Below are 24,544 nucleotides of genomic sequence, written 5' to 3'. Positions count from 1 at the left end.
CAGGAAACACTCCACCTATATCAATGGGTCGTTTTCTTCCCCTCATGCTTTAAACTGTGGAATACCGCAGGGCAGCTGCCTTGGGCCACTTCTTTACTTAATATATACCAACAACCTTCCTTATTCCGTATCTAAAACTCAAGCTACTATATTTGCAGATGATCCTACAATTTATACAGCAAGACAATCGGTTCAACGGGTACAGCAAGCTCTACAAATAGATCTGGGAAATATCAGGGAGTGAGTTTGCCGGTACAAACTTGTTTTGAACACCAAGGAAACCAAGGTTAAGTTGGTCTGTTCCACCAGGAAAAGGCAAACACAGCATGGGATACAATTAAGTATGGGGGAGTACAAATTGAGGAAGTGGCAGAAACCAAACTACTAGGAGTGCAGCTAGACACCTGCTTATCATGGCCGTCTCAAATAACTCATCTATGTAAAAAAAAAAAAAAAGAATTAAAACTGCTTGCATGATCAGAAGGATAGCTAAATATTTACCGGGAAAGATTCTTATACAAACAACCCAAGCATTACTTGAGAGTCAGGTGAACTACTGTTCTGTGGTCTGGGGAAATGCATCAGCAAGTCAAGTTAGGAGGCTGCAGATTGAACAGACATAAGCAACAATAATTGTTTTAAGGTGGTTCTTCTGTTGTAGTCATGCGCAATGCCTTTGGTTGGTCATCAATCAACAAGATATTTTTTTAAAAACTGCTTATTTTATTTCACAATGTACACCATTTAAAACGGCCAAACTCCATTCACAACAGTATTCGTGTATGTGGCAAATAAAAATGTATTTTATTCAGCTGGTAAGAGACCTTCAGTAAATACTAGGAATAGATTGTCCATCATTTACAGTTGAAGTCAGAAGTTTACATACACCTTAGCCAAATACATTTAAACTCAGTTTTCACAATTCCTGACATTTAATCATAGTAAAAATTCCCTGTCTTAGGTCAGGTAGGATCACCACTTTATTTTAAGAAAGTGAAATGTCAGAATTACAGTAGAGAGAATGATTTATTTCAGCTTTTATTTCTTTCATCACATTCCCAGTGGGTCAGAAGTTTACATACCCTCAATTAGTATTTGGTAGCATTGCCTTTAAATTGTTTAACTTGGGTCAAACGTTTCGGGTAGCCTTCCACAAGCTTTGAAACAATAAGTTGGGTGAATTTGGACCATTCCTCCTGACAGAGCTGGTGTAACTGAGTCAGGTTTGTAGGCCTCCTTGCTCGCACACACTTTTTCAGTTCTGCCCACAAATTTTCTATAGGATTTAGGTCAGGGCTTTGTGAAGGCCACTCCAATACCTTGACTTTGTTGTCCACAATTTTGGAAGTATGCTTGGGGTCATTGTTCATTTGGAAGACCCATTTGCAACCAAGCTTTAACTTCCTGACTGATGTCTTGAGATGTTGCTTCAAAATATCCACATAATTTTACTTCCTCATGATGCCATCTATTTTGTTAAGTGCACCAGTCCCTCCTGCAGCAAAGCACCCCCACAACATGATGCTGCCTCCCTGTGCTTCACGGTTGGGATGGTGTTCTTCGGCTTGCAAGCCTCCCCCTTTTTCCTCCAAACATAACGATGGTCATTATGGCCAAACAGTTCTATTTTTGTTTCATCAGACCAGAGGACATTTCTCCAAAAAGTACAATGTTTGTCCCCATGTGCAGTTGCAAACTGTAGTCCGGCTTTTTTATGGCGGTTTTGGAGCAGTGGCTTCTTCCTTGCTGAGCGGCCTCTCAGGTTATGTCAATATAGGACTCGTTTTACTTTGGATAGAGATACTTTTGTACCCGTTTCCTCCAGCATCTTCACAAGGTCCTTTGCTGTTGTTCTGGGATTGATTTTCACTTTTCACAGCAAAGTACGTTCATCTCTAGGAGAAAGAACTTGTTTTCTTCCTGAGCGGTTTGACGGCTGCGTGGTCCCATGGTGTTTATACTTGCGTACTATTGTTTGTACAGATGAACATGGTACCTTCAGGCTTTTGGAAATTTCTCCCAAGGAAGAACCAGACAATTTTTTTTCCTGAGGTCTTGGCTGATTTCTTTTGTTTTTCCCATGTCAAGCAAAGAGGCACTGAGTTTGAAGGTAGGCCTTGAAATACATCCACAGGTACACCTCCAATTGACTCAAATGATGTCAATTAGCCTATCAGAAGCTTCTAAAGCCATGACATCATTTTCTGGAATTTTCCAAGCTGTTTAAAGGCACAGTCAACTTAGTGTATGTAAACTTCTGACCCACTGGAATTGTGATACAGTGAATTATAAGTGAAATAATCTGTCTGTAAACAATTGTTGGAAGAATTACTTCTGTCATGCACAAAGTAGATGTCCTAACCGACTTGCCAAAACTATAGTTTGCTAACAAGAAATGTGTGGAGTGGTTGAAAAATTTGTTTTAATGACTCCAACCTAAGTGTATGTAAACTTCCGACTTCAACTGTATGTGTTATCCAGACAGAAAAGAGAAATAGGCTAAATAACATTTCAATTCAGAGCAATAAAGACATTGAATAATTTGTTTGAGCAAACCAGAAACCTTTCAATATAGAAATTCAAACAATACTTTAGAACCATTTAAATATAATACATTGGAAGGTTGTGCGGGACTAAGGTCAATGAAGTAATCAGTCTATCTTTTCAGACTGTTAAGGGTATTTATCTGGTCAATATGTCAGTGTATTATGTCTGGAACAATGTGTTAAATGTGAAAATGTGATCGTATTATAAATTGTATTTTAATGTTTGAGGACTCTTGGAAGATTAGTCCAAGTGAGGACTAAAAGAGATCCTAATAAAATAAAATAAAGTCAAATATCTTGTCTTTGTATGCTCTATTTGCAAACTTTCAATGCATTTTTTTTAGTAAATAATAGAATTGTACTGCATTTGGTTTTTAATATAGTGCGTCACTCATTCACATATGCAGTAAATAGATTCAAAGCCGGTTTTATTTGAAGCCAAGATTATGACAGACATTATTTTACCTAACAGTGTGATTAATCCACTGGCAGCCATTGTTGCATGCTCTTCCTCTCCTACTTCCTCACTCCTGCCTGGAACCATCATTCACTCCTGCAGTTGATCGGATAGAACCTCATTTATTTTTTCGTGTCAAAAACACCTTTCTGAGAAAATAGGTGTCCAGCACGTGATCTTTAAGACACAGTTCTTCATAGAATTGATGTTGTCCATACAGGAAAAGAGCCTACAGATTTGTCCTGTCACTTGTCAGTACATGACAGAGAAGAAGGCATAGCATACTGCAGTGGTTCCCAACCAGGGGTGCTAGGACTAATCCACAGGGGGTACTTGGGAAGAATCATGAGACCATAGGCCTACTGGTAAAATGTACATGAGGGGGTACTTCAGGGGTACTCCGAGCAGAGAAATATTCATTTGGTGGTACAGTAACCGAAAAAGGTTGGGAACCACTGGCATACTGTATATGACACAAGGCAGAGTGCTGTATGGAGAGTCTACCTGATGGGGAAATGGCGTCACCTGGCTGTCTTACAGACTGAAACTTACTGGATCAAGACTCAAGGAGCGTAATATAATCAGCTGGCCTAATAAGGTTCTTGCGTTAGTTCCCAGAAACGAATGAGCAAAACAACTAACAACTAAAAGCCAGCTGAACTTACATAAAGATGTTCAAGCAATTTCTGCAGATGAGCAAATGAGGAACAGCTATCGTCTGGAGTACCCTGATGAGTTCCTATTTTGATCATTTTTTGTCAGTTGTCTTGTCGTATTTTCTCCTCTCATCATTCACAATCAAATACTTTAAAAGCAGAATTACTCATTTAATGTGGATGGAAACATTTTCATAGCCAAGAAATATAAACGATGGCAGAGACACTGCCCTACATAGAGTGGGAAAAGTAAAGTTGTCACTCAGGGACTAATGCCTTCAATAAAAAAATGTTTTACGTATTCGATTTTTATGATAAACATAATTGTCTGTAAATAATCTCCTACTGATTCCCAACAACTATTGAACAAAACTAAAGAAAATAATACTTTACCCTACCGTCTCTCACACGCAGATGTTGTAGATGAGGAAACTAATAAGTGGAGGTAAAACCGTTGTTGTGCAGTTCTTTTCTCTGGAGCCCCTCCGGTCCATCCCAAATCATATTTTATTGGTAGCATACACATATTTAGCAGATGTTATTGCGGGTGTAGCAAAAATGCTTGATTCATCTGACTAAACTTCAGACTGGTTTAAATAATATAATCAGTTGTGTTATTGTTATTGTAAAAATCACTTTACATGTGATCCCCGTGAGTATCGGACAGATCTATCAGTGAGCTGATTACTGTACACGGGTTTTATATGAAAGGTGTTATAAGTATATATTCCACTAGATGGCAGTATGTATCCAGCCTTCACAAAGCCATGGAGCAACACCATGGTAGACATGGGTAATATGGGTGTTAGTTTTGCTCTGTAGAGTGGAATCATGGTCCTGTTACTTTTCAGTCATGTGGTCAGGAAAAACTCTAAAACTCAAGAAATACTACACATGCTCTCTCTGCATCTGGTTTCATATCATGTTCACTACAGGGAGGAGAAATGAGAGACATACACATCCAATCCATCAACAATCAACTTTGCATTTATTGAGAAACTTATTTTCAATATAGTTATTGTCAGACTGGATTGTTAACCTATACAACATGACACAGTGCTAGAGTAATTGACTCTGTACATCTCAGAAACAAACTAACGAGGGCAGAGACAGCCACGGCATACTGTAAGGCAACAAACTCGTTGTTTATATAGATCTTTCACAGAAAGAATACAGTCATTTAATCTGAATATACAGTAGTACTTTAACATACTTGGAACAAATCTTGTGACAGTAAAGGGAGAACAGAGCACAATGACACAGAGGCGGAGTAAACAAAACACAACAGTGATATCACATGCCTCCATTGACTCATCCATCCATCCGTTATCCTCCTAATACCAACACACCTCTTCGGTTGGTGGTAAATCCAACATCTCACATTAGTCGCTATGTCACAATTCTCCTGAACCATGTTAATGGATGTTTCAACCATCCCACTGGTAGTCAATTCAACCAAAGTGAATGTAAAGGTTTTGAAAGTAATCAATATGGCATACGACACAGGGACGGTGGGAACCTTCTCTCCTTCATAGTGATGCAATCAGGTTTTATAGTGGTCATCAATATGATCAATAAAAAAAAGAGAGAAATACTGTATCACAGTGTTAGTATTCATTCCGGTAATGCAGGACGTCTTGTATATCCATACATACTACATACAGGATAACATTGGCAATTGCACAATATACATATGTTGATACACATTCCACGGTAGCCACCCATAGAAACATACTGCCACCTCTGTTCACAACAGAGATCTGATGGACAGACGGACTATGTCGTTAGTGCTTTGTGCTTTAAACCCTTTGAGGAGGTTCAGAACCGTCAAGGTTGTTGTGAATTCTAATTGCTGAAATTACAAGGAACATCAGTTCAATTGAAGCTACGTGTCTAAGTTCTTTGTATCTAAGTAGTAGATTCTAGAATTCAGGAGAATGTTGATTGGTTTACTGGAGAATATCTCAATGGTTTCGCTTCAGTGGACACTATAGTCTGTCAGTGCAAAATGTTGTTCGCCTTAAGGTCAAACTACTGTAGTCCAGCAGCCAGCCACTTACTGACAATGTTTCTGAATTCGATCGCTAAAAAAGGTTGCACTATATACAAAAGTGAGAATGAACATCAAAACTCTATTCAGATTCAATCACATAAACACAATATTTAAAATGAAATAAAAACCAAAGCCCAAATCCAAGTGCGTTCACAAGCTGCTTGCTTAAAAATGTGAAATGAATTAAACAGTTCATACATTTGTAGATTTCTCTCATCTCGCAGTTACACACAGAGTTTAAGATGATGGACAACCAAAGCAGAGGACATAATATGTTTTCTACTGTCTGCACAACATTATCTGTTAACGTTAGCCAAAACAATGACACTGCACACAGAGAGAATCGGATAGGTCATCAAATCAAATTGTTTTTGTCACATGCGCCCCATATATAACAGGTGTAGATCTTACAGTTAAGGTCTACACCTGTTGTATTCAGCGCAGGTGGCAAATGCAATTTGATTTGATAACATATGTGTCACGGTCCGTGGAAACCGTGACGAGTGGAGAAACGAAGACGACTGCTGAAACGGACAACCTGAGTTTTCTTGCACTGCTTACTGTCAGAGTAACGTCAGTTTCACATGAGCCTTTTCTCAGGTGTTTGGTTACACGACCATTTAAGGACTATTGATGACTATGGGCGAGAGGCATCAACGAGAGAGACAGCCCTCCTCTGTGCCTTGTTAATAATAGTGAAGAGCTGCACCGGTTACCTGTTTCAGTTCAGTCGATCACTAACATATCTACACAGAACATGACAAAAAAACCGAAAGAATAAAAACCGAATATAGAATGCTACTTACTAGAACGGAAACGTGCTTTAAAACACATGTATTAAATGTTTTACTTAACTCTATTTCTTGTACTGCACTGTTGGTTAAGGGCTTGGAAGTAAGCATTTCACGGTAATATTCGGCACATGTGACAAATAACATTTGTTTTGATTATATTGACAAACGTTTGGAGGTCGAACGGGTGAACTGAATTATCGCCATGCGCTATAATATTCCCAGCGCTTGTTGAGCTTAATCCTGCTTTGTTTGACATTTATTATATTCGCACTTTATGTGAACGTTAGATCTGAAAGTGGTTGACTGTACCCACATTGGAGACTAAAAGTGCTTGAATCAATCAGGCAATGCTAATTGGGTGAAATAGCTGTCATTGATGGGCTGTTCTTCACAGTGATTTCCCCCAGGTTGACTGAATCAGTGCTTCTTGTCGGAGTTCCAGCTACTACAAGTGTATGTATACAAGTAGCACCTTTTACACCTGATGAACAGTAGGTATTGTAGAGCAGAACACTGAGGAGTAGAACATAAATAGGAAAGGTGAGTACATAGAAATACCACTCAGTGTTAACATGCCTGTTGTTGTCGGAGAACACTTCCACTAGTGCATAAGTGTGCACATGGCAACCATGTGTGTGTTAAGGTCTGCTTATGCTTATGCATTGCTGTGTGTGTGTGTGTGTGTGTGTGTGTGTGTGTGTGTGTGTGTGTGTGTGTGTGTGTGTGTGTGTGTGTGTGTGTGTGTGTGTGTGTGTGACATTAGAGCAGAGACATGCTTCTTCCATTTGCACGCCGTCATCATCATAAAAGTGTCTCTCCCGTTCCTTCCCAGATTGCACACAGGTCACTTATGGGGTGGTCTGGTGTGGAAGTGGGTCTCCACACCTGATGCCCAGAGGATGGTCAGAGGTGTGAACCAGGGGCTGGTCAGGGGTGTGGACCAAGGGCTGGTCAGGGATGTGGACCAAGGGCTGGTCAGGGGTGTGAACCAGGGGCTGGTCAGGGGTGTGGACCAAGGGCTGGTCAGGGGTGTGGACCAAGGGCTGGTCAGGGGTGTGAACCAGGGGCTGGTCAGGGGTGTGCACCAGGGGCTGGTCAAGGCTGTGGATCTGGGGCTGATCAGGGCTGTGGATCTGGGGCTGATCAGGGCTGTGGATCTGGGGCTGATCAGGGCTGTGGATCTGGGGCTGATCAGGGCTGTGGATCTGGGGCAGCTGTTCTCTCCAGTAGGTAAACTGGCTGAAGGTGTCAGGGCAGGAGAAGTCCGAGACGTGACCTCTGATCAACAGGGGGAAGACGTGGTCCACCACCTCACACAGACGACCATACCTGGAAGGGACAGGAACAGAAACATACTTCATTTACTTTCATTGTTCGTTAGACAGAGACAGAGACAGACAGAGCTACTGAGGGAGAGAGAGACATTGACATATGAGGGAGAAAGATGGAGGGATAAAGAGACGGAGAGGTCTGACTTACGATGAGATGTTGGTCCTGGCGTGTTCCTGTATCAGCTCTCCCTTGGGGTTGACTGTGAAGATCCTGTTTAGGGGAACGCCCACCTCCTTATAGGAATACACATCCTAAACAACAACAACAACAACAACTGTAACAGTGACTGACGTACTACCCCAAAAAAAACATACACAACCACAACAGAAGCAAACATAATATTCAGTTTGAAATGAGCCTTTTGGCTGAATCTGTCACATTGGCAAAAAAGTTGATTACTGGCTGTAAGTCAGATAAGATCGTCTGCTAAATGACCAAAATGTAAATGTAAAAGGTATAGAATGTTTAAGGTCCCAGTCAAATGAATCTAAAATGTAGCCAACGTTAACATGTACAGTGATGGAGGGAGCAGGGCTCTCACCGTGGCTCTGTTGCCGAAGGCTGCGTAGAAAGGCTCAGTGTTGGGGTGGAACAGCTGCTTGATGTCGGTCAGACACTCAATCTTAAACCTCTCAGGCTTCTTCTCTATCACCTCCCTACAGGACAGGACAAGACAGGAAGGATAGGGCAGAGATGACAGGACAAGACAGGACAGGAAGGATAGGGCAGAGATGACAGGACAAGACAAGACAGGAAGGATAGGGCAGAGATGACAGGACAAGACAGGACAGGAAGGATAGGGCAGAGATGACAAGACAAGACAGGAAGGATAGGGCAGAGATGACAGGACAAGACAAGACAGGACAGGAAGGATAGGGCAGAGATGACAGGACAAGACAGGACAGGAAGGATAGGGCAGAGATGACAGGACAAGACAGGACAGGAAGGATAGGGCAGAGATGACAGGACAAGACAAGACAGGAAGGATAGGGCAGAGATGACAGGACAAGACAGGACAGGAAGGATAGGGCAGAGATGACAGGACAAGACAGGACAGGAAGGATAGGGCAGAGATGACAGGACAAGACAGGACAGGAAGGATAGGGCAGAGATGACAGGACAAGACAGGACAGGAAGGATAGGGCAGAGATGACAGGACAAGACAGGACAGGAAGGATATGGCAGAGATGACAGGACAAGACAGGACAGGAAGGATAGGGCAGAGATGACAGGACAAGACAGGACAGGAAGGATAGGGAAGACAAGACAGGACAGGAAGGATAGGGCAGAGATGACAGGACAAGACAGGACAGGAAGGATAGGGCAGAGATGACAAGACAAGACAGGAAGGACAGGGCAGAGATGACAGGACAAGACAGGACAGGAAGGATAGGGCAGACAAGACAGGACAGGAAGGATAGGGCAGAGATGACAGGACAAGACAAGACAGGAAGGATAGGGCAGAGATGACAGGACAAGACAGGACAGGAAGGATAGGGCAGAGATGACAGGACAAGACAGGACAGGAAGGATAGGGCAGACAAGACAGGACGGGAAGGATAGGGCAGAGATGACAGGACAAGACAAGACAGGAAGGATAGGGCAGAGATGACAGGACAAGACAGGACAGGAAGGATAGGGCAGAGATGACAGGACAAGACAAGACAGGAAGGATAGGGCAGAGATGACAGGACAAGACAAGACAGGACAGGAAGGATAGGGCAGAGATGACAGGACAAGACAAGACAGGAAGGATAGGGCAGAGATGACAGGACAAGACAAGACAGGACAGGAAGGATAGGGCAGAGATGACAGGACAAGACAGGAAGGACAGGACGCCAGGTTAGGACAGGAAGGACAGAACGACAGGAAGGACAAAACAGGAAAGACAGGATGACAAGACAGGATGAAAATATCAGGACAGGAAAGGAAGGACGAGAGGACAGGAAGGTCAGAATGATCATTATATAATATAGGGATATCTCTTCTATATAAGCTACTGTTGTCCCGTGTGGCTCAGTTGGTTTAGCATGGTGCTCGCCACGTCAGGGTTGTGGGTTTTATCCCCATGGGGGACCAGTATGAAAATGTATGCTGTGAATAAGAGCGCCTGCTAAAATGTACTGTACATTGTTCTCTATTGTGTTTGACGCCTCTGCTGTGTTTATTTTGACGGTGATTTTTTTATTTGTATTTTTAGTTCACCTTTATTTAACCAGGTAACCTAGTTGAGAACACGTTCTCATTTGCAACTGCGACCTGGCCAAGATAAAGCAAAGCAGTTCGACACATACAACAACACAGAGTTACAAATGGAATAAGCAAAACATACAGTCAATAATACAGTAGAAAAATAAGTCTCTATACAATGTGAGGAAATGAGGTGAGATTAGGGAGGTAAAGGCAAAAAAAAAGGCCATGGTGGCGAGGAAAATACAATATTGCAAGTAAAACAATGGAATGGTAGATTTGCAGTGGAAGAATGTGGAAAGTAAATAAATAAATACAGTAGGGGAAGAGGTAGCTATTTGAGCTAAATTATAGATGGGCTATGTACAGGTGCAGTGATCTGTGAGCTGCTCTGACAGCTGGTGCTTAAAGCTAGTGAGGGAGATAAGTGTTTCCAGCTTCAGAGATTTTTGCAGTCCGTTCCAGTCATTGGCAGCAGAGAACTGGAAGGAAAGACGACCAAAGGAGGAATTGGCTTTGGGGGTGACCAGTGAGATATACCTGCTGGAGCACGTGCTACGAGTGGGTGCTGCTATGGTGACCAGTGAGCCGAGATAAGGCGGGGCTTTACCTAGCAGAGACTTGTAGATAACCTGTAGCCAGTGGGTTTGGCGACGTATATGAAGCGAGGGCCAACCAACGAGAGCGTACAGGTCGCAATGGTGGGTAGTGTATGGGGCTTTGGTGACAAAACGGATGGCACTGTGATAGACTGCATCCAGTTTGTTGAGTAGAGTGTTGGAGGCTATTTTATAGATGACATCACCGAAGTCGAGGATCGGTAGGATGGTCAGTTTTACGAGGGTATGTTTGGCAGCATGAGTGAAGGATGCTTTGTTGCGATATAGGAAGCCGATTCTAGATTTAATTTTGGATTGGAGATGCTTAATGTGAGTCTGGAAGGAGAGTGTATCTGGAAGGAGAGTGTACCTAGGTATTTGTAGTTGTCAACGTATTCTAAGTCAGAACCGTCCAGAGTAGTGATGCTGGACGGGCGAGCAGGTGCGGGCAGTGATCGGTTGAATAGCATGCATTTAGTTTTACTTGCGTTTAAGAGCAGTTGGAGGCCACGGAAGGAGAGTTGTATGGCATTGAAGCTCGTCTGGAGGTTAGTTAACACAGTGTCCAAAGAGGGGCCAGAAGTATACAGAATGGTGTCGTCTGCGTAGAGGTGTATCAGAGAATCACCAGCAGCAAGAGCAACATCATTGATGTATACAGAGAAGAGAGTCGGCCCGAGGATTGAACCCTGTGGCACCCCCATAGAGACTGCCAGAGGTCCGGACAACAGGCCCTCCGATTTGACACACTGAACTCTATCAGAGAAGAAGTTGGTAAACCAGGCGAGGCAATCATTTGAGAAACCAAGGCTGTCGAGTCTGCCAATAAGAATGTGGTGATTGACAGAGTTGAAAGCCTTGGCCAGGTCGATGAATATGGCTGCGCAGTAATGTCTCTTATCGATGGCGGTTATGATGTCGTTTAGGACCTTGAGCGTGGCTGAGGTGCACCCATGACCAGCTCTGAAACCAGATTGCATAGCGGAGAAGGTACGGTGGGATTCGAAATGCTCGGTAATCTGTTTGTTAATTTGGCTTTCGAAGACCTTAGAAAGACAGGGTAGGATAGATATAGGTCTGTAGCAGTTTGGGTCTAGAGTGTCACCCCCTTTGAAGAGGGGGATGACCGCGGCAGCTTTCCAATCTTTGGGAATCTCAGACGATACGAAAGAGAGGTTGAACAGGCTAGTAATAGGGGTTGCAACAATTTCGGCAGATCATTTTAGAAAGAGAGGGTCCAGATTGTCTAGCCCGGCTGATTTGTAGGGGTCCAGATTTTGCAGCTCTTTCAGAACATCAGCTATCTGGATTTGAGTGAAGGAGAAATGGTGGGGGCTTTGGCGGGTTGCTGTGGAGGGTGCCGGGCAGTTGACCGGGGTAAGGGTAGCCAGGTGGAAAGCATGGCCAGCCGTAGAGAAATGCTTATTGAAATTCTCAATTATAGTGGATTTATCGGTGGTGACAGTGTTTCCTAGCCTCAGAGCAGTGGGCAGCTTGGAGGAGCTGCTCTTATTCTCCATGGACTTTACAGTGTCCCAGAACTTTTTTGGGTTAGTACTACAGGATGCAAATTTCTGTTTGAAAAAGCTAGCCTTAGCTTTCCTAACTACCTGTGTATATTTGTTCCTAACTTCCCTGAAAAGTTGCATATCATGGGGGCTATTCGATGCTAATGCAGAACGCCACAGGATGTTTTTGTGCTGATCAAGGGCAGACAGGTCTGGAGTGAACCAAGGACTGTATCTATTCCTAGTTCTACATTTTTTGAATGGGGTATGCTTATTTAAGATGGTGAGGAAGGCACTTTTAAAGAATAGCCAGGCATCATCTACTGACGGGATGAGGTCAATGTCATTCCAGGATACCCCGGCCAGGTCGATTAGAAAGGCCTGCTCGCAGAAGTGTTTTAGGGAGCGTTTGACAGTGATGAGGGGTGGTCGTTTGGTCGCAGCCCCATTACGGATGCAGGCAATGAGACAGTGATCGCTGAGATCTTGATTGAAAACAGCAGAGGTGTATTTGGAGGGCGAGTTAGTTAGGATGACATCTATGAGGGTGCCCGTGTTTACGGATTTGGAGTTGTACCTGGTAGGTTCATTGATCATTTGTGTGAGATTGAGGGCATCAAGCTTAGATTGTAGGATGGCCGGGGTGTTAAGCATGTCCCAGTTTATAGATGAAGAAGATAGATGGGGGGCAATCAATTCACATATGGTATCGAGGGCACAGCTGGGGGCAGAGGGAGGTCTATAGCAAGCGGCAACAATGAGAGACTTGTTTCTGGAAAGGTGAATTTTTAGAAGTAGAAGCTCGAATTTTTTGGGCACAGACCTGGATAGTAATACAGAACTCTGCAGGCTATCTTTGCAGTAGATTGCAACACCGCCCCCTTTGGCAGTTCTATCTTGGCGGAAAATGTTATAGTTAGCGATGGAGATTTCAGGGTTTTTGGTGGTTTTCCTAAGCCAGGATTCAGACACGGCTAAGACATCCGGGTTGGCAGAGTGTGCTAAAGCAGTGAATAAAACAAACTTAGGGAGTAGGCTTCTAATGCTAACATGCATGAAACCAAGGCTTTTAAGGTTACAGAAGTCAACAAATGAGAGCACCTGGGGAGTGGGAATGGGGCTAGGCACTGCAGGACCTGGATTAATCTCTACATCACCAGAGGAACAGAGGAGAAGTAGGATAAGGGTACGGCTAAATGCTATACGAACTGGCCGTCTAGCAAGTTCGGAACAGAGATTAAAAGGAGCAGGTTTCTGGGCACGATAGCATAGATTCAAGGCATAGTGTACAGACAAAGGTAAGGTAGGATGTGAGTACATTGGAGGTAAACCTAGGCATTGAGTAATGATGAGAGAGATATAGTCTCTAGAGACGTTTAAACCAGGTGATGTCATCGCATATGTAGGAGGTGGAACAACATGGTTGGTTAAGGCATATTGAGCAGGACTAGAGGCTCTACAGTGAAATAAGACAGTAATCACTAACCAGGACAGTAATGGACGAGGCATATTGATATTAGAGAGAGGCATGCGTAGCCAAGTGAACATATGGGTCCAGTGAGTGGTTGGGCTGACTGGGGACACGGCGATTCAGACAGTTAGCAGGCCGATGCTAACAAGCTAACAGTTAGTAGGCCGGGGATAAACAAGCTAGCAGTTAGCAGACCGGGGCTGGCAAGCTAGCAGTTAGCAGACCGTGATGATGTGTGTGCGCTCCTCACCTGTGCAGGGCCGAGAACAGGCTGCTGGGGCTGAGTAGGACAGGTCCTATAGGCAGCATGGTTCCTCTCTCGTTGACCCAGTGGAGATATTCCCTCGTCATATCAGCCATACCTATAGCCCTTGCAGAGCAGTACATGAACTTATAACCGTTCCTGAGAGAGAGAGAGGGAGAGGGAGAGAGAGAGGGAGAGCGAGAGAGAGAGAGATTACATTTCTACTCTCCTAGTAAGTCCTAAGAGAGAGGGAGGGAGAGGGAGAGGGAGAGGGAAAGAAAGAGAGAGATTACATTTTTCTACTCTCCTAGTAAGTCCTAAGAGAGAGAGAGGGAGGGAGAGGGAGAGGGAGAGAGAGAGAGAGATTACATTTTTCTACTCTCCTAGTAAGTCCTAAGAGAGAGAGAGGGAGGGAGAGGGAGAGGGAGAGAGAGATTACATTTTTCTACTCTCCTAGTAAATCCTAAGAGAGAGAGAGGGAGGGAGAGGGAGAGAGAGAGAGAGATTACATTTTTCTACTCTCCTAGTAAGTCCTAAGAGAGAGAGAGGGAGGGAGAGGGAGAGGGAGAGAGAGAGAGAGATTACATTTTTCTACTCTCCTAGTAAGTCCTAAGAGAGAGAGAGGGAGGGAGAGGGAGAGGGAGAGAGAGAGAGAGATTACATTTTTCTACTCTCCTAGTAAGTCCTAAGAGGGAGGGAGAGGGAGAGGGAGAGGGAGAGAGAGATTACATTTTTCTACTCTCCTAGTAAGTCCTAAGAGAGAGGGAGGGAGGGAGAGGGAGAGGGAGAGAGAGAGATTACATTTTTCTACTCTCCTAGTAAGTCCTAAGAGAGAGAGAGGGAGGGAGAGGGAGAGGGAGAGAGAGATTACATTTTTCTACTCTCCTAGTAAGTCCTAAGAGAGAGGGAGGGAGGGAGAGGGAGAGGGAGAGAGAGATTACATTTTTCTACTCTCCTAGTAAGTCCTAAGAGAGAGAGAGGGAGGGAGAGGGAGAGGGAGAGAGAGAGAGATTACATTTTTCTACTCTCCTAGTAAGTCCTACGAGAGAGAGAGGGAGGGAGAGGGAGAGGGAGATTACATTTTTCTACTCTCCTAGTAAGTCCTAAGAGAGAGAGAGGGAGGGAGAGGGAGATTACATTTTTCTACTCTCCTAGTAAGTCCTAAGAGAGAGGGAGGGAGAGGGAGAGGGAGAGGGAGAGAGAGAGGGAGAGAGAGAGAGATTACATTTTTCTACTCTCCTAGTAAGTCCTAAGAGAGAGGGAGGAGACAGGAGTTCAACTAAATGGCTGTTTTCAGGATGGTGCAACGCACTGAACACCATGATTAAAGCTGACATGATTCATTCATCTTACATTGAGACATATTCTGAATGTGACCCCTGTTTCATTACTCTAACGGCCATCTATAGTTATGTAACTCCTGTTGTGGGAGACTCACTGGCTGACTCGGTGGTAGAGGCGGGCAATGCCCTGGTGGGTCCAATCTTTACCCAGCGTTGGCAGGATGTGGCCCAGGGTGTCAGATCTGAATGAGAGGACACGCACACACATGTAATTAGACTATCATTAACAGATATAATGTGATCACATACAACTGCCAATACAAACACACACACACACTTACCTGGTGATGGTGCCGTCAATGTCTGAGATGACAATCTTGTCGTCCCAGCTCCAGAGATAGATGGTGCCCTGGCAGCGACAGGTGCCCTGGTACTGAGTGGTCACACTGAACACCACCTCATTAGGACCCTCCTTCAACTGAAGACTGGCCTGAGGACAGAAAGACTACATTACCCATACAGCCTCTACTAACTCTAACCCTGTTACTGAGTGGTTCAACGGCAGACTGGCTTGATGGGAAGAAAGACTACATTACCCATACACCCTCTACTAACTCTAATGGTGCGTTCAAGACAACTCGGCAAACTCTGAGATCCCGACTAGGAAGTCTTTCGACCTCCCACTTCGGTGCGTTCAAGCTGTCAACTCGGAAAAACATGGACACTTGAAGGAATCTTTTGTTTGCAGAGATGCTATATGCCTCTTGCTAAAGTGTTTAAAGAAGAGAGGAAATGCATTAGGTGAGAATACGTATTTTTATGTAAACGATGAAGGCCGCCATGTTTTTTGTTGACGTGATGTCAGGAATCTTCATGTCGGAGAAGTCGGAGGTCTAGGATGATGCCCGAGTTTCCTACTTGTAATTCCAAGTTGGATGACCGTTCAAATTGATTTTTTTTAAAGTCGGAGCTCATTTTTTTCAGAGTTCCACATTGTCTTGAATGCAGCATAACCTGTTACTGAGTGGTTTAACTGCAGATTTTCTTGAGGGCAGAAAAACTACATTACCCATAAAGCCTCTACTAACTCTAACCCTGCTACTGATTGGTTCAACTGAAGACTTGCCTGAGAATACACAGTTCAACATCACCCCATCAAAAGATGTGAGAAGTATTGTGTTTCTCACCAGCAGTTCTGAGATCAGAAGCTATCTTAACAGAGGTTAGGGGAACAGTGTTGAGTCTCTCACCAGCTGCTCTGGGGTCAGTCTGAGGGTCTTCCTGTAGAAGACACTACCAGGCGTGAGAAGAGGCTCGGGCTGGCAGGATTCTTGATTGGACGGTCTGTGTTCCTCATCGCTGGAGGAAGACTCCTCCTTCATTCTGTGTTACATCAACAGATACAACAACAGTTCAGCTATAATGTCTGATTATATGAACAGAATTTTAAAAAATGTATATAAAAAATATAGCCTATAAACCTCTAGGGGCAGTTTCCCGGACTCAAATGAATTAAAATGCTTTTTAGTCCAGGATTAGGCTTAATCTGTGTCCATGAAACCACCCCCTTTTGTGTACTTTATACGAGGATATGTAAACTAAGGTATATAAATGTGTACTCAACATAGTTAATTCATATTGCACATATATCGTAAACTGTTCTGGTGTTAGAGAAGTGTCATTACCCATTGACGGAAGCCATGTTGAGAGAGGTCTCTCTCCCGTCTCCAACTCCTATCTCAGACACTGAGTCCTGGGGACAGACAACCAGACACACACTCATACAACAACCAGGACACACTAGCACATATAATACCCCAGTCCACTAGTCAAATAGGCAAGTGTCCAGCATTGTAACTTCTGCGGAGGTTCCCAAATGGTTATGTAAGTGTGTTCAGGAGGTATGTGTGTTACAGAGGTGTGTGTGTGTGTGTGTGTACCGATTTGGAGTCGCTGTTCCTGCTGCGCCATGAGAACCACCAGCGGCCTCCTTTCTTGGGCATCTTCTCCTTCATGATGTTCTCCACCGTGGCCTGAAGCAAACGCACACAGTTCCTGACCAAAAACCCAACTCAACAAAACCACTAAAAACGCAAAAAACACAGAGATACAAAAACCCAAACGCAAAAAACGTGAAGCAAGTGTGTCCGTGTGACTGGATGATGGCGATCTAAGGAAGAGAGGCAGCAACAGAGGGAGGGAAACACAGAGACTGGGAGAGAGAGAAGAGAGAGAGAAGTAGAGGAATAACACACAAAGAGAGACAGACAGACAGACATGCTATACCCGACAGAGAGACAGACATGTTATATCCAACAGCCAGACAGACAGACAGCTGAAACCAAAGAGACCCACGGGGCTGGAGCCAAACAGACTGGGTAAACAGTAGGAGAAGAGGCCAAAGGCAGAGTACACATAACTCAGGCAGGAGTGCTGAAGACACACAAGACAGGGCCAAATGGGAGGTGAGATGGAGGTAGAACAAATTAAAAAAGGGAAAAACAAGGGGGGAAGAAAGACTCAAGTGTTAGGAGGAGACGTGGTTCAGGAGAACGCTTTTTAGTGTACAGGAAGTCCAAAGCGAGACAGAGGACAGAAGAATTCAGACAAAAACAACACACGTGAAGCCAGACGCAGAACCAGATTTAGCTAGATGGGTTACAGTTGGACTTCTCTCTTTACATTGCAAAATGATTCGCTTTTTAAGCCTCTCAGGTAAAACCACTCAGGTAGCCAAATAAAGCACACTATTTGACATTAGCACACAGTCTCATCACCAAGTCGAGTAGCCTAGATGCTATGCTAATAGCATGTTGCTAATAGCATGTTGCTAGTGTTACGGAGGTCTTACCATTGGCAGGGGCTTCTGATACACCTGCATAGCCAGCATGAGAGGGGCTGCGGTGGTCCAGTTGTAGTACCTGGAGGAGAACAGACACAAACATAAGATCACTGTTGTATCTTTAGTGTCTGCAGTTCATTTCTTATCGGTAGTACTGCATTTTTACAGTGCGCACAAAGAGTATACAGTACATACATACTTTTCCAATCAGATCAGGACAACATAGAACATCTGGATTTTGGCTAGTGGATAGGTCAGAATCAATGATATACGGAGGATTACGTCAGAAAAGCAGGAATTCCGGATTAATCGGGAACGATCACATCTTTACTGCTATGAGGTTAAAGGTTAGTTAGAGGTATTTTACGTACTTGGTTCCAATCTTGACCACCAGGTTGGGATCGTCGATGATGGAGGGGTTTTCAGTGAACTGCTGGTAAGAGATGGCTCTCTCCTGGAACTGTTCTGTAGAGACACACAGACAGGAGATGGTTAATATAACTGGTCTGTAGAGACACAGACAGGAGAGGGTTAATAGAACTGTTCTGTAGAGACACAGACAGGAGAGGGTTAATAGAACTGGTCTGTAGAGACACAGACAGGAGAGGGTTAATATAACTGGTCTGTAGAGACACAGACAGGAGAGGGTTAATAGAACTGTTCCGTAGAGACACAGACAGGAGAGGGTTAATATAACTGTTCTGTAGAGACACAGACAGGAGAGGGTTAATAGAACTGGTCTGTAGAGACACAGACAGGAGAGAATTAATATAACTGGTCTGTAGAGACACAGACAGGAGAGGGTTAATAGAACTGTTCTGTAGAGACACAGACAAGAGAGGGTTAATATAACTGTTCTGTAGAGACACAGACAGGAGAGGGTTAATAGAACTGGTCTGTAGAGACACAGACAGGAGAGGGTTAATAGAACTGTTATGTAGAGACACACAGACAGGAGAGGGTTAATAGAACTGGTCTGTAGAGACACAGACAGGAGAGGGCTAATAGAACTGTTCTGTAGAGACACAGACAGGAGAGGGTTAATAGAACTGTTCTGTAGAGACACACAGACAGGAGAGGTTTAATAGAACTGTTATGTAGAGACACACAGACAGGAGAGGGTTAATAGAACTGGTCTGTAGAGACACATACAGGAGAGGGTTAATAGAACTGTTCTGTAGAGACACAGACAGGAGAGGGTTAATAGAACTGTTCTGTAGAGACGAACAGCCAGGAGAGGGTTAATAGAACTGGTCTGTAGAGACACAGACAGGAGAGGGTTAATAGAACTGTTCTGTAGAGACACACAGAAAGGAGAGGGTTAATAGAACTGTTCTGTAGAGACACACAGCCAGGAGAGGGTTAATAGAACTGGTCTGTAGAGACACAGACAGGAGAGGGTTAATAGAACTGTTCTGTAGAGACACAGACAGGAGAGGGTTAATATAACTGTTCTGTAGAGACACACAGACAGGAGAGGGTTAATAGAACTGTTCTGTAGAGACACAGACAGGAGAGGGTTAATATAACTGTTATGTAGAGACACACAGACAGGAGAGGGTTAATAGAACTGTTCTGTAGAGACACAGACAGGAGAGGGTTAATAGAACTGTTCTGTAGAGACACAGACAGGAGAGGGTTAATATAACTGTTCTGTAGAGACACACAGACAGGAGAGGGTTAATAGAACTGTTCTGTAGAGACACAGACAGGAGAGGGTTAATAGAACTGTTATGTAGAGACACACAGACAGGAGAGGGCTAATAGAACTGTTCTGTAGTGACACAGACAGGAGAGGGTTAATATAACTGGTCTGTAGAGACACAGACAGGAGAGGGTTAATAGAACTGTTCTGTAGAGACACACAGAACAGGAGAGGGTTAATAGAACTGGTCTGTAGAGACACACAGACAGGAGAGGGCTAATAGAACTGTTCTGTAGAGACACAGACAGGAGAGGGCTAATAGAACTGTTCTGTAGAGACACAGACAGGAGAGGGTTAATAGAACTGTTATGTAGAGACACAGACAGGAGAGGGTTAATAGAACTGTTCTGTAGAGACACACAGACAGGAGAGGGTTAATATAACTGTTATGTAGAGACACAGACAGGAGAGGGTTAATAGAATTGGTCTGTAGAAATGAGCTCCCTCTCATCTGATCTCTCACCAGTTAGTGGATCTGAGAGGGCTGGATAGGTGAAAACAATGACAGCAAGTAGATGGAGCTACAATATCCAGTTATACCAGTAAATCAAGCTGACAGTATTGAGATGCAGCCCATGTGTTTAACGGCCAGTACCTTTTGTGATCTCTCTGTTGTCAGTGAGACCTCCACACAGGGAGATGGCGATGTTGGGCATGTCTCCCAGCTGGTCAGAGTAGCTGTCCACACCGCTGTCCATCCCACTGCTGCCCACCGACTGAGGTGATTGGTTGGCGCTCCGGGCCCCTGTCTCCGAGCCCCCTCTCACTGAACCGTCACTAAGGAACAGTGTCATAGGTTCAGGAGTGGGGGACGAGTGTTTGTGTAGGACAGAATAGGTGTGTGTGTGTGTGTGTGTTATAGGTGAGAGTGTGTGTGTGTGTGAGGGCCGTGTTACCTTTTAGGGAAGTACAGAGCAGCCACCTCTGGCTCCAGTTCAGTGATGTCATCCAGGTAGATTCCATCCGAGCCCAGGTGGTGGCTCCTCTTGTCTGCAGGTACAGCGTCAAACGTTACCATGGATACAATGATTGACATGGCATTTTCATCCATTAACTTGACGTGTAGCTAATGGTGGAGGCAATCACATCTACAGACGTGAACGCATGTTGAGTGACAGCTGAAGACGTACCTTTCCTCTTGGATGGGGAGTCTGTGCGTCTGACCGGGCTGCCCCCCTCATCCAGTTCTGACAACAACCTGGAGGCCATCAGCCCCTCCACCTCTCTACAGGCTGCCCCTACTAACTCCATGTCCCCTCCAGCCCCGGGCCCAGCCGTGTTGTTCCCAGGCTGGGGCATGTATGGGTTGAGGGATGGGGGGCCATTGTCTGGGTGGCTCTGGGTCTGGCCAGGGGGGCCACAGTCTCCGGGGATGGTCCTGAAGTGTGTGCTGTCACACACAGGGATGGAGACAGGGGACTTCATCCCAGAATCTTGCATCTGGGATGGAGGGAGGTAGGAGGGCTAGAGGTGGAGAGAGGGAAAGAGAGAGAGAGAGGAGAGAGTAAGGAAGAAGAAAGAAAGCACGCTACAGCAAGGACGCGGGAGGTCGGGTGTCAATAGTAGAGAAGAAGAGACAGGCAGAGAGAAGAGATAGAGGATGTGTGGTTAGCGTGAGCGCTAGGGTAAAAGCATGTCCTCCGCTGCTCTCATGGAAGATGATTAAAGTGGTTAAAGTTCCTCTGCCATCATCAGTGCTGATTCCTGGATCACTGTGTGGACTACAGCTAGACATACTGTCTCTCCCTCTTTGCGCCCCTTCATTCCTGTTCTGTCTCTCTGAATCTGTCTCTTCCCCCCCTCCCTCTATGACTCTCTTTTTCTATTTCCCTCCCTCCCTCCGTACCTTGGCAGCTTGTGGCAGCTCCCCCCAGGCCCACAGAATCTCAGGGTTGTCTTTGCTTTGATTGGTCAGCTCCGAGTCACTCTTCGGAGTGGAGGGGCGGGAACCACCGGGGCTGCTGAGTGACAGACACACAGAGAGATGTGATTGGTTGAGCCAGCACTACACTGACTCATGGACATAAACAATACAGTACAAACCCACTGGGAATTTTCTTATTGAATCAATGTTGTTTCCACGTCATTTCAACCAAACAATTATATGTGATGACGTTGAATTAACGTGGAAAACTGATTTGATTTGCAAAAAGTCATCGACGTAAGAGAATTTCCTATTGTTTTCACCTAACATTTAACCTAAATCCAATGATACGGTGACATATTTGGTTGATTTCACTTTGAATTCACATTAGTTAACAACTCAACCAAATGTGAATCAAAACTATACGTTGAACTGTGCCCAGTGGGAAGACTTTGCTGGTTTCTGTCCCATGGTTTTAGACAATATGTAGTTGGTCCAAAATTAAACGAAGGATAACTTTTAAGGCTTAATTAAGCTATACTGAAAAGTGAAATTGGATGGTGACATGACTTACCTGACAGGAGAAGGGAAGACAGACGTCTGCTGTGGACAGGAGATGGACAGACCACCGCTAGGAGGGATAGACAGAGTACGTGTCTGCTCTATTATAGCACTGGAAGGGGAGAGAAAGAGGGGGGAGGGAGACAGACGTACAGAGAGAACAACTGTCAGCCATACGCAGTTATTTTAATCTACAAAGGCATACGACAAGATGAGTCGAACCAAACTGTGTATTATTCTATTCTATTCTAGTCATGTCTGGTGTGTGTGTGTGTCTGTAAGTGTGTGTCTGTGTGTGTTGGGTCATAGTTATGTACCTCTGTGAGCGTGCCCAGTCTGCGTCAGAGTGTGTGTATGTTGTGTTCTGGGTGTAGTTGCTGCTCAACACACTGGCCTTAGGGCCCTGCTCTCCATTGAGCTCCCGAGAAGAGGCCCTGAGACAGCGAAAGAGAGAGAGAGAGAGAGAGAGAGAGAGAGAGAGAGAGAGAGAGAGAGAGAGAGAGAGAGAGAGAGAGAGAGAGAGAGAGAGAGAGAGGGAGACAGAAAGACGTTAGCAGCAACAACACACACGCACACACATGCACACACAGACACACAGACGTACACACAGAGATATCATGCACAATGTTTTCTCAGGCCTCTTTTGCTGAAGATGTAAAGAAATGTATGTTGGTTTGTGTAGTGAGGTGCGTACTGGCGGCAGAGAAGTCAGGCGCAGGAGAGCGAAAACTGATTTACAGCGGTGTCGTTTAGTTTAGTTTATTAATTCGACCATTTAAAAAAACAAGCACACATAAAACTTAAAAGCCATACATGCACATGAATAAGATCATCGAGGATAACACACAATAAAGTCTGGGACTTATTTCCATTGTGCTCCTCTTGAGACAAGATGGCTATACAAGATCGAACACAGTACGGCAGTGAAATAATAAAACAAAAACAGAGAAGAAGAACATCTATCTCATCATTCCAGTTACATCATAGGGGTTATTCATATGGGCACAGAAGACATCAAACAGATTTTTACTTTATTTTTAAAACTGTCCAGAGAGGACGTTGTTTTTATGGGCATAGGCATCTCATTCCATTCTGAGGCTCCAGTATACAAGAAAGTACCTTTCCCAGCATTACTCCTGAACCTGTATAAGCACACATCAGCAACACCTGATCTGGTGCTGTGATTGTGTGCATCCCTAACACGAGGAAAGTAATCACTTAAATATCTGGGCGCAGGACCATAAATACTCCTGTAAACCAAACCTAGTCTAATCTGGGACACCCTAGCCTCAACAGGCAGCCAGTTTAGTTCCTGAAAGCAGCTCCTGCCTATGTGAGTACGTGGACTCACCTTCAAAACTACCCTGATCAACTTATTCTGGGCTATCTGGAGCTTCCCCTTCATAAGTTTAGATAAGCCCCCAAACCAGGAAGTACTAGCATAGTTAAAATGGCATTGAATGAGGGCAGTAGCTAGCACTTTCATGGAGTCCTTCATGGAGTTCAAGCAGCTTGAACTTTCTAGCCAAAAACTTCATCCTGGCATTAACCTTCCCTAGCACCTTATTGGCCATGCTCACATCTCCCAAGCTTCCATCAAGGATACATCCCAAGTAGCTAACAGAGGTTTTAGTAGTCAGCACCTCACCCCCTAACTCCACTCTGATTTCAGACAACCTACACAATTTAGGCCTGGATCCAAAAATAATTGCTTCAGTTTTCCCTAAGTGCAGAGATAACTTATTATCTCCAAGCCATTTGCTAATGTTAGTAAGCTCTGTGCTAAGTATGCTCTCCAACATAGTTTTACTTTTGTGAGACACCAGAAGTGTAGAGTCATCCGCATAAAGAAAAAGATGGCAAGAACAAGCATCTTTCATATCATTAATATACAATAAAAACAGCAGAGGCACAAGCACGCTCCCTTGCGGAACGCCACAACTCATTGGTTTTGCCTGAGACAGTGAACCATTAACCTCTACTACTTGCTCCCTTCCTGATAAATAGGACTTTACCCAGCCTAGAGGGATACTGCTTAACCCCAGTGCCTCCAGTTTGGAGATTAGGAGACAGTGGTTAACTGTATCAAAGGCCTTCTGTAGGTCAAGCAGTACCATTCCACACAGATTTCCCTCATCAATCTCTTTCCCGATGAAGTCAGTCAAGTAAAGTAGACATCGGTGTTAATATCCATAAACCACCGACAACAGAACAATAATATAAATGGGTCAAACAAAACCCGGTAAATATCAGCATACCGTGCATAGGCACTACAAGAAACAATTACCGACAAGGACATGGGGGGGAACAGAGGGTTAAATACACAACATGTAATTGATGGGATTGGAACCAGGTGTGAAGGAAGACAAGACAAAACCAATGGAAAATAAAAAATGGATCAGTGATGGCTAGAAGGTTGGTGACGTCGACCGCCGAACA

At 44.4% G+C, this 24,544-nt stretch overlaps 1 protein-coding gene across 3 annotated transcripts in view; it reads right to left on the bottom strand.

Moving 5' to 3' along the window:
* Window positions 1–4,624: 4,624 nt before the first annotated feature.
* Window positions 4,625–24,544, bottom strand: part of LOC120023754 (phosphatidate phosphatase LPIN1-like) — a 34,452-nt gene continuing 14,532 nt past the window's right edge. Inside the window, exons 5-21 of one of the 3 annotated variants that reach the window (XM_038967843.1) lie at window positions 22,423–22,539; window positions 22,119–22,217; window positions 21,527–21,638; window positions 20,811–21,144; window positions 20,577–20,670; window positions 20,276–20,457; window positions 18,347–18,440; window positions 17,985–18,054; window positions 17,074–17,166; window positions 16,819–16,886; window positions 16,384–16,516; window positions 15,475–15,623; window positions 15,289–15,375; window positions 13,857–14,009; window positions 8,380–8,494; window positions 7,986–8,089; window positions 4,625–7,835 (exon numbers count right to left, since the gene is read on the bottom strand). In XM_038967843.1, coding sequence (XP_038823771.1) covers window positions 7,355–7,835; window positions 7,986–8,089; window positions 8,380–8,494; window positions 13,857–14,009; window positions 15,289–15,375; window positions 15,475–15,623; window positions 16,384–16,516; window positions 16,819–16,886; window positions 17,074–17,166; window positions 17,985–18,054; window positions 18,347–18,440; window positions 20,276–20,457; window positions 20,577–20,670; window positions 20,811–21,144; window positions 21,527–21,638; window positions 22,119–22,217; window positions 22,423–22,539 — 2,485 coding nt within the window. In that variant the 3' untranslated portion in view covers window positions 4,625–7,354. Of the gene's footprint in view, window positions 7,836–7,985; window positions 8,090–8,379; window positions 8,495–13,856; window positions 14,010–15,288; window positions 15,376–15,474; window positions 15,624–16,383; window positions 16,517–16,818; window positions 16,887–17,073; window positions 17,167–17,984; window positions 18,055–18,346; window positions 18,441–20,275; window positions 20,458–20,576; window positions 20,671–20,810; window positions 21,145–21,526; window positions 21,642–22,118; window positions 22,218–22,422; window positions 22,540–24,544 lie in introns of all 3 variants that reach the window. The other 2 variants (XM_038967842.1, XM_038967844.1) reach the window with 2 other exon arrangements.

This window comes from Salvelinus namaycush, chromosome 28 (genome assembly GCF_016432855.1).
Source record: "Salvelinus namaycush isolate Seneca chromosome 28, SaNama_1.0, whole genome shotgun sequence".
Classification (NCBI taxonomy): Eukaryota; Metazoa; Chordata; class Actinopteri; order Salmoniformes; family Salmonidae; genus Salvelinus; species Salvelinus namaycush.
Note: the sequence above shows the minus strand (reverse complement) of the source record. Positions and strands in the feature narration are given on the sequence as shown.